This window comes from Rhopilema esculentum, chromosome 7, assembly GCF_057945365.1.
Source record: "Rhopilema esculentum isolate cy_ngs chromosome 7, ASM5794536v1, whole genome shotgun sequence".
In the NCBI taxonomy this organism is placed as follows: Eukaryota; Metazoa; Cnidaria; class Scyphozoa; order Rhizostomeae; family Rhizostomatidae; genus Rhopilema; species Rhopilema esculentum.
In genome coordinates this window covers 14,176,739-14,192,296 of record NC_142821.1, presented here as the reverse complement: position 1 = coordinate 14,192,296, position 15,558 = coordinate 14,176,739, and the positions used below count along the sequence as shown (strand labels likewise).

Here is a 15,558-nt window from a genome sequence, read left to right as displayed (position 1 = left end):
ATCCCGCTGAAGATAACAACGCTGAAGAGAGAGCCAGATCATCTAATTATTCACTGCGGTTGCAATGATTTAAGAAGAGATGATCCTGATGTAATTTCGAAAAAGATCACCAGACTTGCTATAAATTCGAAAAGAATGATCCGAAACGTTGCTGTGTCCAGCATTTTGGCACGAGGAGACACAGACCTAATGGAAGGTAAAAGGCTAACGGTAAATTCGCTTTTGGAAGAACACCTTGCAGGAAGTCAGATATCGTTTACTAAACATGAAACATTGGATGAAAGCTGGCCATATTTGTTATTCGAAGATGGCATTCACTTAAAAAAATGAAGGTACAAATGTTTTAGGGAGCAGTTTTGTAAATTACCTTAATGCTGTTTGACTATGTGAACGTATTTCTTATTCGCGCATATCGAAGTCATCAAATGAAGGTGACGAATTTGTCAGTCCTGATCACATTTTATTTTCAGGTTGTTTAATGTCTGATACGTTAACGTGCCTACTAGACCTTGGTATTTCACCAGATTCTTCAGAAAAGAACCAAAACGATGAACATTCAAATCCTTTAAGTCCAACCTCAGGTAGTATTTCGCCATCTCAAACTGAGAGTGAGTCACCTGCCTCAATCGTTCCACAATCGTAAAAGTGCGGAACTTTCTTTTTCTGCATCTTCAATCGGATCCACGCATCAAAATATTTTATCTTTAATCTGAGAACTAAAAGTCCAAATAATCCTATAATTGGATTTTTAAAAATAAATAGTCTCCGAAACAAAATAATTGATCTGAGAATGGTGATGGAAAGATGCCTGCCTGATATTTTGGTAGTAGAAGAAACAAAACTAAATTTTAAAACCTTTTTCATGAATAACTACCAAGAACCGATTCGTCATGATAGGAATGAATTTGGTGGGGGCCTGATGCAATTTAGCTGTAATAAATGTGTTTCTCTACGAAAAAAGCCATGAAAACCACTTTAAAGTGGCGAAAAAATGGTACACTTTCCAATAAAGAATTCTGGGACCTCGTAAAACCTTTTCTTTCAAATAATAGCGATATTTTTCTTGTGAAAAACGACACTGTTATAGCAAATGATCAGAAACTGACAGATCTCTTTAATGATTACTATGTAAACATAGTTGAGAAATCCAGCGGTAAGAAGCCCGTTAACCTCGCTAATGATACTGGAATTTCTGATGACCGCCAAATTGTTCGATTTATTCTGGACAAGTATAAAAACCACCATAGCTTCCTAGCTATCATTCAAAATCATGAATAAAAATCAAAAAATTTTCCTTTCAAGAAGCAAACAATCAAGAAGTTATGGAACTATTGAAATCTACTGGAGAGGAAAGAAATGGATGGAAGGAAAGAAAACTTGGATGGAAAGAAATCTACTGGAGAGGATCAGATACCGCCGAAGCTCGTACCTCCAGGGGCGTCGTGGCCGGGGGGCAGGGGGGCTGTGACCCCCTCTTGTTTCAAAATTTTACGGATTTTCGGCAAAATCATTGTTGTGTCGGAAAATTTTTAAAAATTTAGCTGTGGGTAAAACCGAAAGGTGATAAGAACTTCTTAGAGACGTAAATTACCTGAACGAAAGTACTTTCCATATTATCGAGGTGCAATTCACTTTTGAGTAAGGATTTACCAATTTCTACTATAGAGTGATTTGTACCCTGGGTACCAGAGCCTCATGAATACAGTATTGCAGCCAAATTTGGTTATGGAAACTGGTCAATATTGGTGACAAATTATAATTTTATATGATATTGCAGACCGGAACAGTGAGTGCCACTGAAGGTTGTGAATGCCAAAAAATGACCAATTTCTATTTTTATTGGTTTGAAATTTTCAGCCAGGTAGATAAAGTCTTTGTACGACTGGGCTTGATTTGAGTTTTCCACAAAACCCATCAAAGATAAAATTTATCAAGCACTAAACCCGTCAAATCACGGTACAGCGAGTGGGCTACTCTTACAACATGCATGCTTTGTTTTATATGTTTCTAGCTATCACAAACACGCAGCAGATAAAGAACGGGGCAAACAGAAAAAGTAATACAGAGAAAAAGTGAAAGACATAAATAAAGAGCAAAAATAGATATTTTGGGAACAGCAGCACAGGAACTGAATGATTTTGCTGGGTAATTCATGGACGTACTTAAGTGGTAATTTCCTTCCTTTTGCATATTGCCAATGCATATTACCATCCACATAAAGATTTTTTACTGTTTCTTTCAAGAGCAAACTGTTTCGTTTTATCGTTTTATCAACAGACACTGCCCAATTTCTCGACCATATTTTAGTAAATTGTTTGTCATTTTGAATTTATTTTAGAATAAACGTAAATTAGCTGGTAAAATTTTCATGTACGTTAAAGGCGCAAAATCTGTCTTCTATGACGTGTTGCTCCGATTTCAACTAACAGCCGATGTGAAGACGAAGAAATTAGGCATCAAGAAGCAAGAATTTCCCAATTCAGAGACAGCAATACAGGCACAAGCATTAATTGATCCACTACCCTTACATCATCTTCTTCTTTTCTCTAACAAATAGAGCTACAGAAACACCGCATAACAATTGGCCTCGCATCCATAAAATGCTTATGTAAAACGAGGCCAATTTCTGAAATGCCATTTGGAAACATTAAAGGTATTTTGTTCTGTACACATAAAAAATCTTTGGCGTTGCCCGCAAACGACCTTTTTCGGTGAAATTACAGACCGGAAGAATCTCTACCATTCAGCAACGCCAATTTCTTGGTTCATCATTGAAGAACGTCTTTCACGGGTGCAGAACGCCTTCTCAGGAAACCCCATAAAGATGAAGGACTTGACGGGGGTAACACTTTCAAATGCGTGAACATGGCACTCGTTATAATAATAATTTGTGATAACAAACAAACACCCATCAACTCGCTACTTGCAATGGTTGACCCAGTTGCTGCACTTTCTTGTAACAGTCGATTCCACACACAGGTAGTTTTGTCCTACTGCAAGCATACCTTTTCTGATTTGAGCAGCCATCGACGGCACACTTCACCGACATTGGTGGCTCTCTAGTTAAAAAAGAAAAAAATAAATTATGTTAAAAGTTAACACAATAATTGTTAATGGAAATCAAAATCTTAACATTGTAATTTCGATTAAAACTTTAGGGTAGTTGGCTACAATAAACTCCTTCTAATTGATGACAAATCATTGTATACTTCATTACTAGAAGCAATTTATACCTGCGATTATTTGCATCGAAAATAAACATAAGCGCAAATGACCAATGGCCGTAAATGACCAGCAGCCCGTGAAGTTCTTCTGCACACCTTTGCTTACCTAGGTACATTGCGCAGATTTGGCTACAACCAACTTCTTTTAGATTATAATGAATTACTGCTAACTTTTCACATCTTTACAGGGCACAATTTACAGTTTCAATATCATTCTGCCTTTAAGTCATAAGTAAGAGTTTATATTCTAGTAATCTGGGTCTACGGGTAGCCAATACGCAATATCCCTTATGTCTACGCGTAGACTACCACGTACACTGGACATCGCTGCTCGTATAGTATTGCTGGCTACGGGCTTGAGTCCTTTCTGGTCGTGTCCCTCGATTACTTCTTCGCTTCAGGATATTTTTCACCTTCATATCGTTGCCTCGTAGATAGATACATTTGAAAACTCAACATTGAAGCTAGGGTTATTAAATTCAGTAATAAAAGGGTTTGCTTTTAACTTAAAAGAGTATCTCTGATCCAAAAAATGTCCTCCAAACAGTAAAAAAGAAAACATAATCCGTTTCTAATTTCGAAGAAAAACCAATGCAGCGGATGAAAAACCTGAACATTGTGCCTAACATTAGGGGAAGAACCCGCTTCTCAAGGGGATCATGATTGACAGCAAGATGTGCAGGAGGAAGAACAAAACTTAAAGCGAAGTAAAATGACATATTCAAGCCATCAAGGGTGACGCCTGTAGACATTACACGTCATCAGCTAACACAAAGCAAACAGCAATACGTCATCAAAGAGTCGTGAAGTACATTGCAAAAAACCAAAATGATTGGCACTTACCTCGGGGGCTGGGCTTTCATTGGGAAATCAAGTCCTTTGGATAGGGAAATGCTGATGCCATTCGGACCATTTGCATACTTGATGTGTGTTCCATGTCTCCTATTTTTGTGGGACAGCTAATAAGTAAAGTACAAGGTTAGTCGGTATGGCAAATGCAAAGAATTCATGTCTTCATCGTGAAAGTATGCTTCAAAAACTTCTTAGTTTGGAATGCATAATCTAAACGAATATATCAGAAGTACAAAATAAAATACAAGTTACTAATTGGCAGTGATATGGCCATGAAGATCAAAAGGGGTTACTGGAGGGCTACTGCCACTTTGTCTCGGCTCGCGAAACAATCTTACAGCGATGGGGGAGGAGCATGTTTCAACATTTTATATATCGTGGCCAGTTCATAAAACATTCAACTTTCTATTTACATGTAGAACTATTATTGTATAACCTTCGGTTTACATGGTCAGAATTCGAATATTCTAAAATCATTTTGTTAAGACGTCATCGGGGCAAAATTACCTTTGTTTCCTTCCTTGCTTTTGCTGCTTGCTTATTCAACAGTTTGTCAATCGTCTGCGCCTAAAAAGGGACAAAATCAAGGTACAGATACAGCAAGGTCTCTTATCATTATCCCGTGAAATCCCGCGGGCATTGCTCACATTTCCATTTACGGATTTCTGTATAAATTACCTTCGTTTCTTCGATCTGTTTCTGCATTTGCTGTTTTCTCTTCTTTGCTCTCTGTTTTCTTCTTAACTGTGCTTCCTCTGAATTTTCGTCTCTCCTTTTTGCCCCTAAAGGGTAAACCAAAATTTGTTAAATTACATTATGCATAGCGACAATTTACGTCAGAAGGAAGATAACGTGATAGGCTGTCCGGAGGATTCCAAGCATCCTGAATGAGTAATGTGATTAAAAGTAACGGGCAGGAACAAAACAAAATGACGGTAAGAATCCAGTACAATGAGAAACAAAACTTTAAAATAGAATAGAGGGACAAACCAAGCATATTTTACCCCCAGCATAGAGTGCCTTTTCCGGCCAACTCCATTTTCATCAAGAGACGCTAACACGAAAAAGAAGGGGTTCACCAATGTATTCTCGTTGCTCCATATAAGGACTTAATTTGAAACTGAGGATGAATAACTTCGTTTTCTAATGACATCACGCTTTTACGGTTCCAAATCGTTTTCAAATCACTTCATTTTGAATATAGCATTCAAATACCTACAGTTTGGTATCAAATACATCCATTTACCAGAGAATTAATGGAATGCAAAATCAAAAACGAATCGATTCAGTTTTGTTTCCGTACGAAAACGGCGTAAAGAGAGCAGGGCTTTAGCTTGGTAATGCGACCAGTCAGATTTAAAGATCGATTCAAATGAGCATTCATTTTGCCAATAAAGGTGAATACAAATCGATGATCAAAACAAAAACTTAGCATCTAAAGCATACATGTTGGCAGCTCGAGAAGTTCTGTCTCTCCTTCAACCAGGTGTCCATACAGCGCCCTCTGGTGAAAACAAAATAACATTGAATGCTGCTTAAATGTAAAGATACTTTCCTATCTCAATTGAAATAAATTTTTATCAATGTCACTGTTTTGATTTTTCACAAATCTGATATACAGAATAATTCTACAATCAGTCTTCTGTTTTTGTGAATTGTTATTCAAACTGACCAAATTATTGGATGCATCAACTGATAAACAATATCCATACTGCTCACCTGTCTTGCCGTCATCAATGAGACGTCTTTCTCTTTCTTCAATCTCCCATAGTCGTCCAGCTCTCCAGACTCCAGCGCATCCAGCCACTTCGATTCATCGTCATCACTAAACAAGAACCGCTTTGTTTTAATCATAATCATAACCCACGAAACTCATTGCTACAACACGACATTGCAAGAAGTTGGATTTGTTGTCCAGTTGATTAATTGCTTCTTTTAAAGGCTTCGATCTATATAACATTTCCTAAATAATTGGTTTAGAAACGTGACATAAAAACATCTTGCAAACGAAATGTAATGAACATACATTCACAATTAATAAAAAAGGACAAGCATCTCCCCAAGCCACAAATAAAAGATATCTTTTAGCAGTACCACGAAGCTTTCCTTTACAAAGAATATCTTATCTAAGACGAAAATCCTAAAAACACAAACTTGAATACAACGGAAATTTCAAGAAAGAACAGAAATAGGTAGAGAATCCTACTCTTCTTTAATAGTTGAATCTTGGGAAATGACGTCAGAGACAGATTCGTCCAAGTCCTCTGCAAACTCGCTGTACTCGAGACCTGGAAAAAAGATGAACGGTTAGACTGAGTAGTGCAAGCATCGTCTAATGTTCTGGCACTCAAGAGAGTAGAAAAATCTGAAATGGTAGAGAAGTGACAGGTATCAATCAAAACATAACTTGTTATTGTTCTGAACCACCCATCACAATTGTTCCGATGAAGGACCATATGCTGGTGCAAATTATCAGACATACATAATTCATTGCAGTTTGTTCTTGACGCATTGGAGGTGATTCTCATTTTCAACACTTATCATTTTGAAGTTTGTCCACAGGCATTCAATTTTTGGCCACCATTCTGAGGATTCAAATCTTGAAAACAGTCATTTTAAAAACCTTTCATTACAGGCAAGGCGCTCTGTGCAGCAATGACGTTTTCAACCAGCAAACAGCTGTTTGAAGTTGTCTTTGAAAAAAAGACAACATCAGTCTTGGTACAGTATAAACTTTTTTAGGTTCTATATTTTGGCATGAGTTAGAGTAAAATATTTGATAAAAGATGCCCAATTGGATTTCAAAAAGCAATTTTTTTAAGGCCTTTACCTAGTAAATGTTGAATTAGTTATTTTACATATCATGCTCCCTTTCAATTCACAATATATATTTTAAAAATCTTGAACAGACGTAATTTGCCAACAAGTAGTTCCCATCAATGGTTGAGTGATTCTAGGGGCTCAAGCTTTAAATACTTAAATCTGAGAGAAACTCCCATTCCACTCTCAGAAGCTTTCAATTTGAATACTGGCTGGGTAACTGATTTTATGAACACTATCATAAACTGATAGTCAATAAGAGGCTACTACACCGCATTATTCACATCTTTATATATGTCATTAGCCTTTTACCAAAAAAGCAACTGATTCACCTTGTTGTAAAGAGTCATCATTGTGACTGATGTTGATATCTTCACTTCCTTCTACATCATCATAATCATCAAGATCATCATCATTTTCTTCTTCAATATTCGGTTCCACTATCTGTATAGAAGCAAGTTTTGTTTGGGTGTACAAGCTGCTTTCTTTGTAAGTCTGAGGCTCTTCTGTCTTCAGCTCCTTTCCTTTCACATTTATAAATCTAGCAAGATAACAAGACAAAACAATTGTAACTGAATTACAAATAGGATATATCTGAAAGCCAACATTATCAACGAATTTGTAGATACAAAATTTATCTTCCACTTCATAGATTTGACAACCATAAGTTGCATCATCAATTATGATATAAAACAACAATGAAGCATTGGGAAAACCACACAACTGAAACAAAACAGCTAAGTGCAGAAATCAAAAATCATACTTTTGAATTTTGGGACCTGGGCAAAGTAACTGAAAGAACAACTCCAAATGTACAAAATCAGTTGAACCTGTTACAAATTGGCTTAAATGTGCTGAGAGTGGTAAAGACTCTCCCTTTATAAGCTCACTTTGGCACAGACAGCATGAAATTTGTATGGGAGCTACTTTTGAAACAGGGAGAGCACAATTGATTTTAAAACTGATAACATGAAAAGTGGGGGCTCTTCATGGATCCGGCCTTAGCCTTTTGCGATTAATGATCAATGCAAATGATGTCTCACTTATTCTGGTCAGACTTGCATTTAAACAATACGAAGAAAGGCCATGCTAATTTAAAAGGTTTATCAATTTCTAACATATGCTGGTTTCAAAGGTGTGTCAGTTTCAAAGGTGTGTCAGTTTCAAAGGTGTGTCAGTTTCAAAGGTGCGTCAGTTTCAAAGGTGTGTCAGTTTCAAAGGTGTGTCAGTTTCAAAGGTGTGTCAGTTTCAAAGGTTTGTCAATCTCAGTAGGAGGTCAAAACAGAACAGCCTGATGAGAGATATGAATCAAAATTCAAGAGAATAGAAAACAATGCAGTCAAACGCAATCAACCACAGACAAAAATTCCTGCTCTAAATTAAATATCCTTCTAATAAGAAACAGGGCGGTATAAAGTCTCTTTGAATACCTAAATTTCTTTTTTTGATAAACCTGTCTGCTAAAAACTTGGATATATACACACAAAATGAAAATGACTGTTTACCAGTCTGTCGTAGAGTGCTCAATGCCGTATAGGCAAAGCTATATATACTAGCCTGATGGTCGCATTAAGAACCATCCTGTTCTATACACAAAAGTAAGTAGATACACAAATTGATACAAATCATATCTACAAACTATGTGGAACCCACAAAACATCACACAAGGGTTAGAAGTGTTTTAACAGTGCAAAGATATTTTAAGAGAATTTCATTTTAAAATTGAGCTCTGAAGTTGTTTCTAGTGCAGAATAACAATTGTTTATTTGTTTGTTTGTTTGTTTGTTTGTTTGTTTGTTTGTTTGTTTGTTTGTTTGTTTGCTGTTTGTTTGTTTGTTTTGACACAGTTGTTTTCATTCAAGCTTGTTAGGTTAATTTCATATTCAAGGAGCCTTGGCAACTACAGTGACATTAGTGAAAAACAGTCACAGTGAAAATATTTTCTTACTGAGTTGTTGATACTGTTTCTCCTCCAAACTTGATCTTCAATTTCAATGATCCAAAACCTGCTGTTCCTTCCTTTTTCATATCAAAACCAACTACATCTATTTCTTCACTGTTTGACGATGAGCGTTCTCGTTTTTTCTTGTGTTTTTTATGTTTGTGCTTTGATTTTTTATGCAAAGAACCTAAAATAGAATAGCTGATTTCTCATCTAACTTTGAAACACTCCTCTAAACAGTTTTAAAAAGGGTTGACTATTTCAACATAAGTGAATGCCATCAAAGAAACTTTTTGAGATTAGAACAATGTGGACAAGCTCAAAAATAGGTTTGGAGCATAACAATAACAACAACAGAAATTTGGCACAACTGCCTTATTTTGAATATTTTTGCTTATTTCATGAGCATACTTTAAGGCATGAACAGGTTGGAAAACATGTATAAATTTTGTAACATTTTGCTGTAAGCAACAGCACTCTATCAGCTGTGGCCTGAGAGCCCTGGGTGGAATCCATCTAGGTTACACCACAGAAAATCCACTGCCCACCTGAAACCACACACATTTATAAATTTAAAGGGTTAATAATTAAAATTTTTATTAACTACAGACTCGTAAGTCATAAGGCAATATACTGCAGGCACATGACAAAGTTTCCAGTCTGGGTGACCACAAATGATGCTAGTATATAGTTAACATGCCTATAGTATAAAATATAGTATATATATGAATTTATTTGAAATTGTAGGTTAAGAACAAGTGTAAGACATTGAGTGTAGCTGCCAGCTTATGCAAGTTTTCCAGCTTGGGCCAGTCTGCAGAGTGTGGCAGTTCTCAACAAGATCTTGTGTGTGCAAGAGCAAATACAAATGTGTACATATGTGCAAGAGTGCTGACAAAGTGTGCAATGTGTGCACACTGTTCAATTTTGATCCAATGTGCATAGCAAGTTTCTAATGGGCAAAGTATTTGCCAATATGTCTCACAAATGTGTGCACAGAAATTATTTCTGCAAAAGAGCTTTCAAGCATTCCACAAAATTTTGACTTCAGATCATAATTTAGCATGGAGACAAATCATATATTTTGCATGATTAGAATTCAATTATTTTCTGTACGTAATCAAACTTCCAGGTGAGGGTGTGGGGTTGAAATGCAACCCCCTAAAAGTTCACTCAGTCAGTTGATTTCAACCTAATTCAGTCCACAGAATGATCCCAAAAGAGTAAATCATGCTTGAGCACAAGTCAGATACCGTAGTTTCCCAAAAAATCTTACTTTCATTGATTCAGACCTTGTTATGCCCTTTCTTAGTAACTGTCAAGGTCTCTTCTTACCAGCCATTGCTTTGGAAATTGAGAATAAACCTAAGACTGTAGTTTCTCAGAGAATTATGCTAGTCAGTAGATTTTTAGTTCTGGGCATCAATTGATTAGGGCAACCATAGGTCATTTCAAAATATCAAATCAAAAAAATTAGATATAAGATGACTCCAGGGCCATTCTGTGGTAATCTGTAGAACATGGCCCTTAAAAATTTTCCTCTTTGCTTCTAATTTCACATAGCTTTGAGACTTCAGTGAGCAAACCTGAAAAGCTGTGCCTCATATTTCATTCAATGCATTTGCATGCCAGAGTTTTCAAAACAGGAGGATAGCATCATATAGACAAAAGTCAATCTGCTCACAAAATGCACATAGCAAATAAGTGGTACGTGTTCTCTAATTTGGTTACAGACAGCAACGTTTTCTAATTTAGTCATGGACAGTAAATTAAAGTTGTTTTATGCCTACTAAAATCCCCATTCCTCAGCATTCAAAGTTATAAAGAAAATGTTGTTTACACCAAGATAGGAAAGCAAAGATTCAAAAAGCGTGCTCCTTAAAAATTTTCCAGTGCCCAGAAGAATGTGTGTGCAGCCCTATGTTTTTGTGTGCATTAGACAAACCTCTGAAAGAATCTTGTGTGTGCACATGCTACACTCTGCAGCCTTGAGCCTGTGGACTGGCTTAGGAGGGAACTTTTGTTTGAATAGTTGGGCTAGTTGCACTGTGTTTTATTGTTTGAATTTTGGTAGCAAATAGTCATATTGGTCATGCAGCAGCTCTACTAGACAGAAAAGGTTGACTCCATTAGAAAGCCATTCGAACAGCCACCTAGTAGCGCAATTTCCCGATTTTCAGTTTAACTGCTTTGTGTGCAACTAATTTGTAAAATGCTACCACGAAAAGTAAAGTAAAGCTTATATGATCAATGCAATGGAAAACCAAGAAGCAATCCTAATGCACAGTTTCCTTGTGATTTGTGCGGGGGCAGAGATATAATTTTCAAGATCTCCACTTTCATTTTGCCTTGCAGCCAGAAGACGGACACTACTCTAATTCGACAAGCCTGAGTTGCAATGAAAAGAGGACGATAGTGTGTTGATTTACCAGTCTCTAAATGATCCTCTGAACTTTCTTCGCCTTTACGTTTTCCCATTTTCAATGGCGTTAAATAATTATTGTTTCCTCGTCAAAATCACTGTTTATAAGTTAAGGTGGTACGCCATCAAAAGGAGGTAGTGGAACGGGTCAGCTTGATCAGCTCCACAGTGGTCAGGTCAGCTCATTGGTCAGCTAGTGAGTCTTGTGTGGCAAAAATGCATTTCCAATTCACTTCTAGAAAGGGACTGGTACCCTTTGAATATATTTGAATCAGCCTTCTTTTCTACTAATTTATATTCAAACACTAACATTTAATGAAAATGATATATCGCAACAAAACTCCTAATTGTTCTCGTGTACACATTGACATTTAATGAACCTTACTACCCCTAATACCCCTTAGTCATGAGTATGATGTTTAACTGCATCCGACTGGAGAGATTGATACAACGTGGTGGGACCATTCGTGGCGGGGTGGTCCCTTTAAAATACCACAGAGTTGCAGCCTCCAGAGTAAGGCGAGCTATGGGCGCCTTAAAACCCATGCCCCCACTGCCCTGTGGGTACTTCTTGGCTGAAGAAAGGCTAGGGGACCACACCAGAAGGAAAAGGCACCCATGCTGAGACGATAGGCAGTTGGCTTAAATTTATCATTGCCTTCTGGCAGAAGCTACAGCCACAAAAGCCAAAACGGGGGATGGAAGGTCTAAGTCAGCTCCCATCTTCCATACTAAGTGCCTAGGCGTGGTCGTCGAAGGTTTTGATGTGATGGTCGCAGGATTCCGTACGTGGCAGAAGGAAACCTGAGGCAGCTACCAAGATATCCAAGCACACCTATTTAGGGATGGCCTGCTTGCCAGATCAATCAGAGGACGGTCCTAGAAAAGGTGGGCTAAAAAGCCATTCTCCAAAAAAACAAATCCTGAATCAACTGAAATCAAACTTCTTGCTTATTGGAATATACGGACTTTGACCCCTGTCTTTAATGCAGACTAGGAATTAAAGAAAAACGGCTTTACTTTATCATAAATTGGATCGGCTTAACGTTGATATTGCTGCTTCATCTGAAACCCGCCTACCAGAAAGCGGTTCAATCAAGGAGAGCTCTTACACTATATTTTTGGCATGGGAAGCCACAAGGGCAGAAACGCGAACATGGAGTTGGTTTTGCCATACAAAATAATATTACACCCTTCTGTGAAACTCCAGTGGCTAAAACAATCAGACTCATGACTTTGAAGGTTCACACTACCAGTAACGCCCTTTGAAAGCCCTTTAACGATTTTTAGTGTATATGCACCCGCTCATCAGGCTGACGACGAGGATAAGTTTAATTTCTGCCTAGACCTTGAAAAGGAGATTGAAAAAGTCCCACAAACAGAAACAGCTCTAATACTCGGCAATTTTAATGCAAGAGCTGGGCGTTCCTTTGAAAACTGGACAGGCATACTAGGGAAACATGGCGTCAGAAATATGAATTATAACGGACAACTATTGTTGGAAGTATGTGCAAACCATAACCTATGCATCATTAACACCTTCTTTGCGGGAAAAAGTTTGAGGAAAACATCTTGTAAGCATCAGAGATCTGGGCATTGGCACCAATTAGACCTTGTGCTGACAAGATGTTCCCATTTGAAGGAAATCTTACACACGAGATCTTATCAGAGTGCTGAATGTGACACTGACCATTCTTTGATTGGCTGCAAGATTAAAATTTGTGCGAAGAAGATATATCGCAACAAAACTCCTAGTCGTTTTCGTATAAACATCGGTAGCATAAGGGATTATCAAAACTTGTAAAATGTACGAAGAAATCAAACGTTGCGTCAGTATAAAGAAAAGTAGCCCCATTGAAATGTATGGAAATGTATGATAATCAAAAAAATGTATGATGATGGAAAATTTCCCGATGATTTTAGAAAATCTGTGTTCATAGCTCTTCCGAAAATATCAGTGAGCAATACCGTACCATGAATCACATAACGAAGATCATTTTGAGAATCCTCCTCATGAGAGCTAGATTTAAGTCACATTTTAAATCCATCAGAGACAGGCTTTGGAAAAGAAACTCGTATTATATTTTTTGGCGGGAGGGCGGCTGGCATTGTATTTCTTCCTACTTAGTACAATGTTATATTGCATGGATATAAAGCATATGTTTCAATTACTGGAGAGGGGAGGCTCCAATGTGGGAAAATAAGGTAAAGGAGTCATCACTACCATCTGGTTACAGCTTCAAAATTAGATAGGGAGAGATTGACAGATTCGCAAAGAATAGAAATCTGTATCAGGATTTAGCAATGCTAGAGCCAAGAAGATTTGTTGATAAAAAGATGATACAGGAGAGCAACAAAAGCCTTCTGTTCAAGATTTCTCGTTTAGCGAATGTCAGCTTGGAAATGCTCAGGGAAGAGCTGCTGGCATTTGCAAATTGTTACCAGCAGCATATCGCTCAAATAGAAACAACAATTAGTGCAAATGGAGATCCAGAAAAAGAAGATGATTTCAAGGAGCAAGCTCTCCGAGAAGAAACATTTGGAGAAGAAAACTGTGACTTTCAAGGTGGGGATTCGCAAAGAGAGAAAGGACCCCAAAGTCAACATCGACACCCTGTATTAAAAGGGTAGAAGCTTGCCAACTGTACATACCTTGCGCATTCAAAACTTTTTACCGACCTTCTTTTTTATTTAAAAAACAATTTTATAAAAACACGAGCATCAAAGTTGGTCAAAAGTTGAGAACAAATCAAGAACAGGCTTAGACTGAGCTACTATAAAATCAATTTGGAACAACATTTTATCCCAAAAACGAGGATTTTTAGCCATGTGTGGGTGCTTTTTCGGCGAATATTCAAACTTGTCGTCAAATGAAGGTTTTCTCACCAACTTTGCTGGCAAATGATGCCTGAACACCACCCTAGAGTGGAAAAGCTATCCATCGCACTGCTTACACGCTATTAATTTTAGAAAAAATTTAGAAAAATTCAGCCTAAAGTTAAGAGAAATTTGTAAAAAGTAAAAAACAGTCAGCCTGAACCTAAAGTTACTGGTTGTTATAAATGAGAGTGTACAACATGCACTTAGCAGCATACTCTTCACTCACTCTACAATGCATATAAATGTGTGATGACACTCTTTTTATCTTGATTTTTAACTCTACATAAGATTTTAAGGCCTTTTTACACGAGAGGAAAGGTATGGATCCAATTGGGTCAGAATTTACGAATTAAATCGATATGCTGCTGCTGTTTATCACATTGGTTTATTATCAATTTTTATTGAATTAACCCTATTTTATGGTTTCTTTTTCAGTGGGTGCGGTCCAACTTTTTCCGCCACGCCCTTAACCGGGCCCTTTGAGTTTGCTAGCCACCCTGCGATTTTGACGCCAGACAGTCCCTGACTATGGGACTGAGGCTTGGACATTAACAGCAGATTTGAAGAAGCGCCTCGAAAGCTATGAGATGTGGCTCTTAAGGAAGATGATGAGAATACCGTGAACAGACAAGGTGAGCAACGAAGAAGTTCTTGCAAGAGCCGGTGTAAATAGAAGGCTTATTAAGGATATCAGAATGAGACAGTCGCGCTTCTTGGGGCATGTGCTTTGGAAAGTGATTCGCCCCCCCCCCCCCCCAATCAGCGATGTCGTCGGAAAATTCGGGCTTTCTTCGAATAATTGACAACCGTTTAACCTGTCGAAATTACTCACAGAAATCGTTCTGAAAAGGAATTTTAAGCTAATCTAAGGGACGTATTTGCCACTGACGAAAATAAGATAAAATGCATAAAATGGACGTACTACTTGTCAAAAGTGTAATCGGTAGACCTCTTGTATCATCAATTGTCTTAGATGAGATATCGATCTTGATATCAATAATGGTCTCAAGTAGCAAGAAGAACAACCATACATGGATTGTTCTTCTTGCTACTTGATTATGGCGTGGTCAGCAAAGATTTCTAAAGAGTCCCGTCAAAAAACCATCTATTTTTATCAAAATATGCAGTTTCTTTAAAATTAGACATGATCCAAGATGTTATCTTGTCGGAAAATCGTAGGCCTGACCCCCCCCCCCCCAAATGAAAGCCTGAATTTATACCACTGTTGAACATTACGGGATTTTATGTACAAGAACATTTGAGATCAATGAGGCCGTATTTGCGACATTACCTCAGTTTGAAATCTTGGAGGTTTGAACCAGCACTAGAAGAGCTGCAGCAAGCTATAGATTTTATTCCTGCAAATAAGGCATCGGGAAATGATAGCATACCAACTGAAATCGGGAAATGATAGCATA

At 37.6% G+C, this 15,558-nt stretch overlaps 1 protein-coding gene across 1 annotated transcript; it reads right to left on the bottom strand.

Annotated features, from left to right (window-relative positions):
* Positions 1–2,492: 2,492 nt before the first annotated feature.
* LOC135683463 (INO80 complex subunit B) lies at positions 2,493–11,424 on the bottom strand. Its single transcript, XM_065198719.2, has 10 exons — positions 11,268–11,424; positions 8,845–9,025; positions 7,229–7,437; positions 6,283–6,364; positions 5,796–5,901; positions 5,523–5,580; positions 4,755–4,858; positions 4,584–4,643; positions 4,068–4,183; positions 2,493–3,059 (listed from the first exon to the last, which is right to left on the bottom strand). Exons 1-10 carry the CDS (start codon positions 11,314–11,316, stop codon positions 2,912–2,914), a joined length of 1,113 nt encoding a protein of 370 aa, XP_065054791.2. The 5' UTR covers positions 11,317–11,424; the 3' UTR covers positions 2,493–2,911.
* Between the last annotated feature and the right edge of the window lie 4,134 nt (positions 11,425–15,558).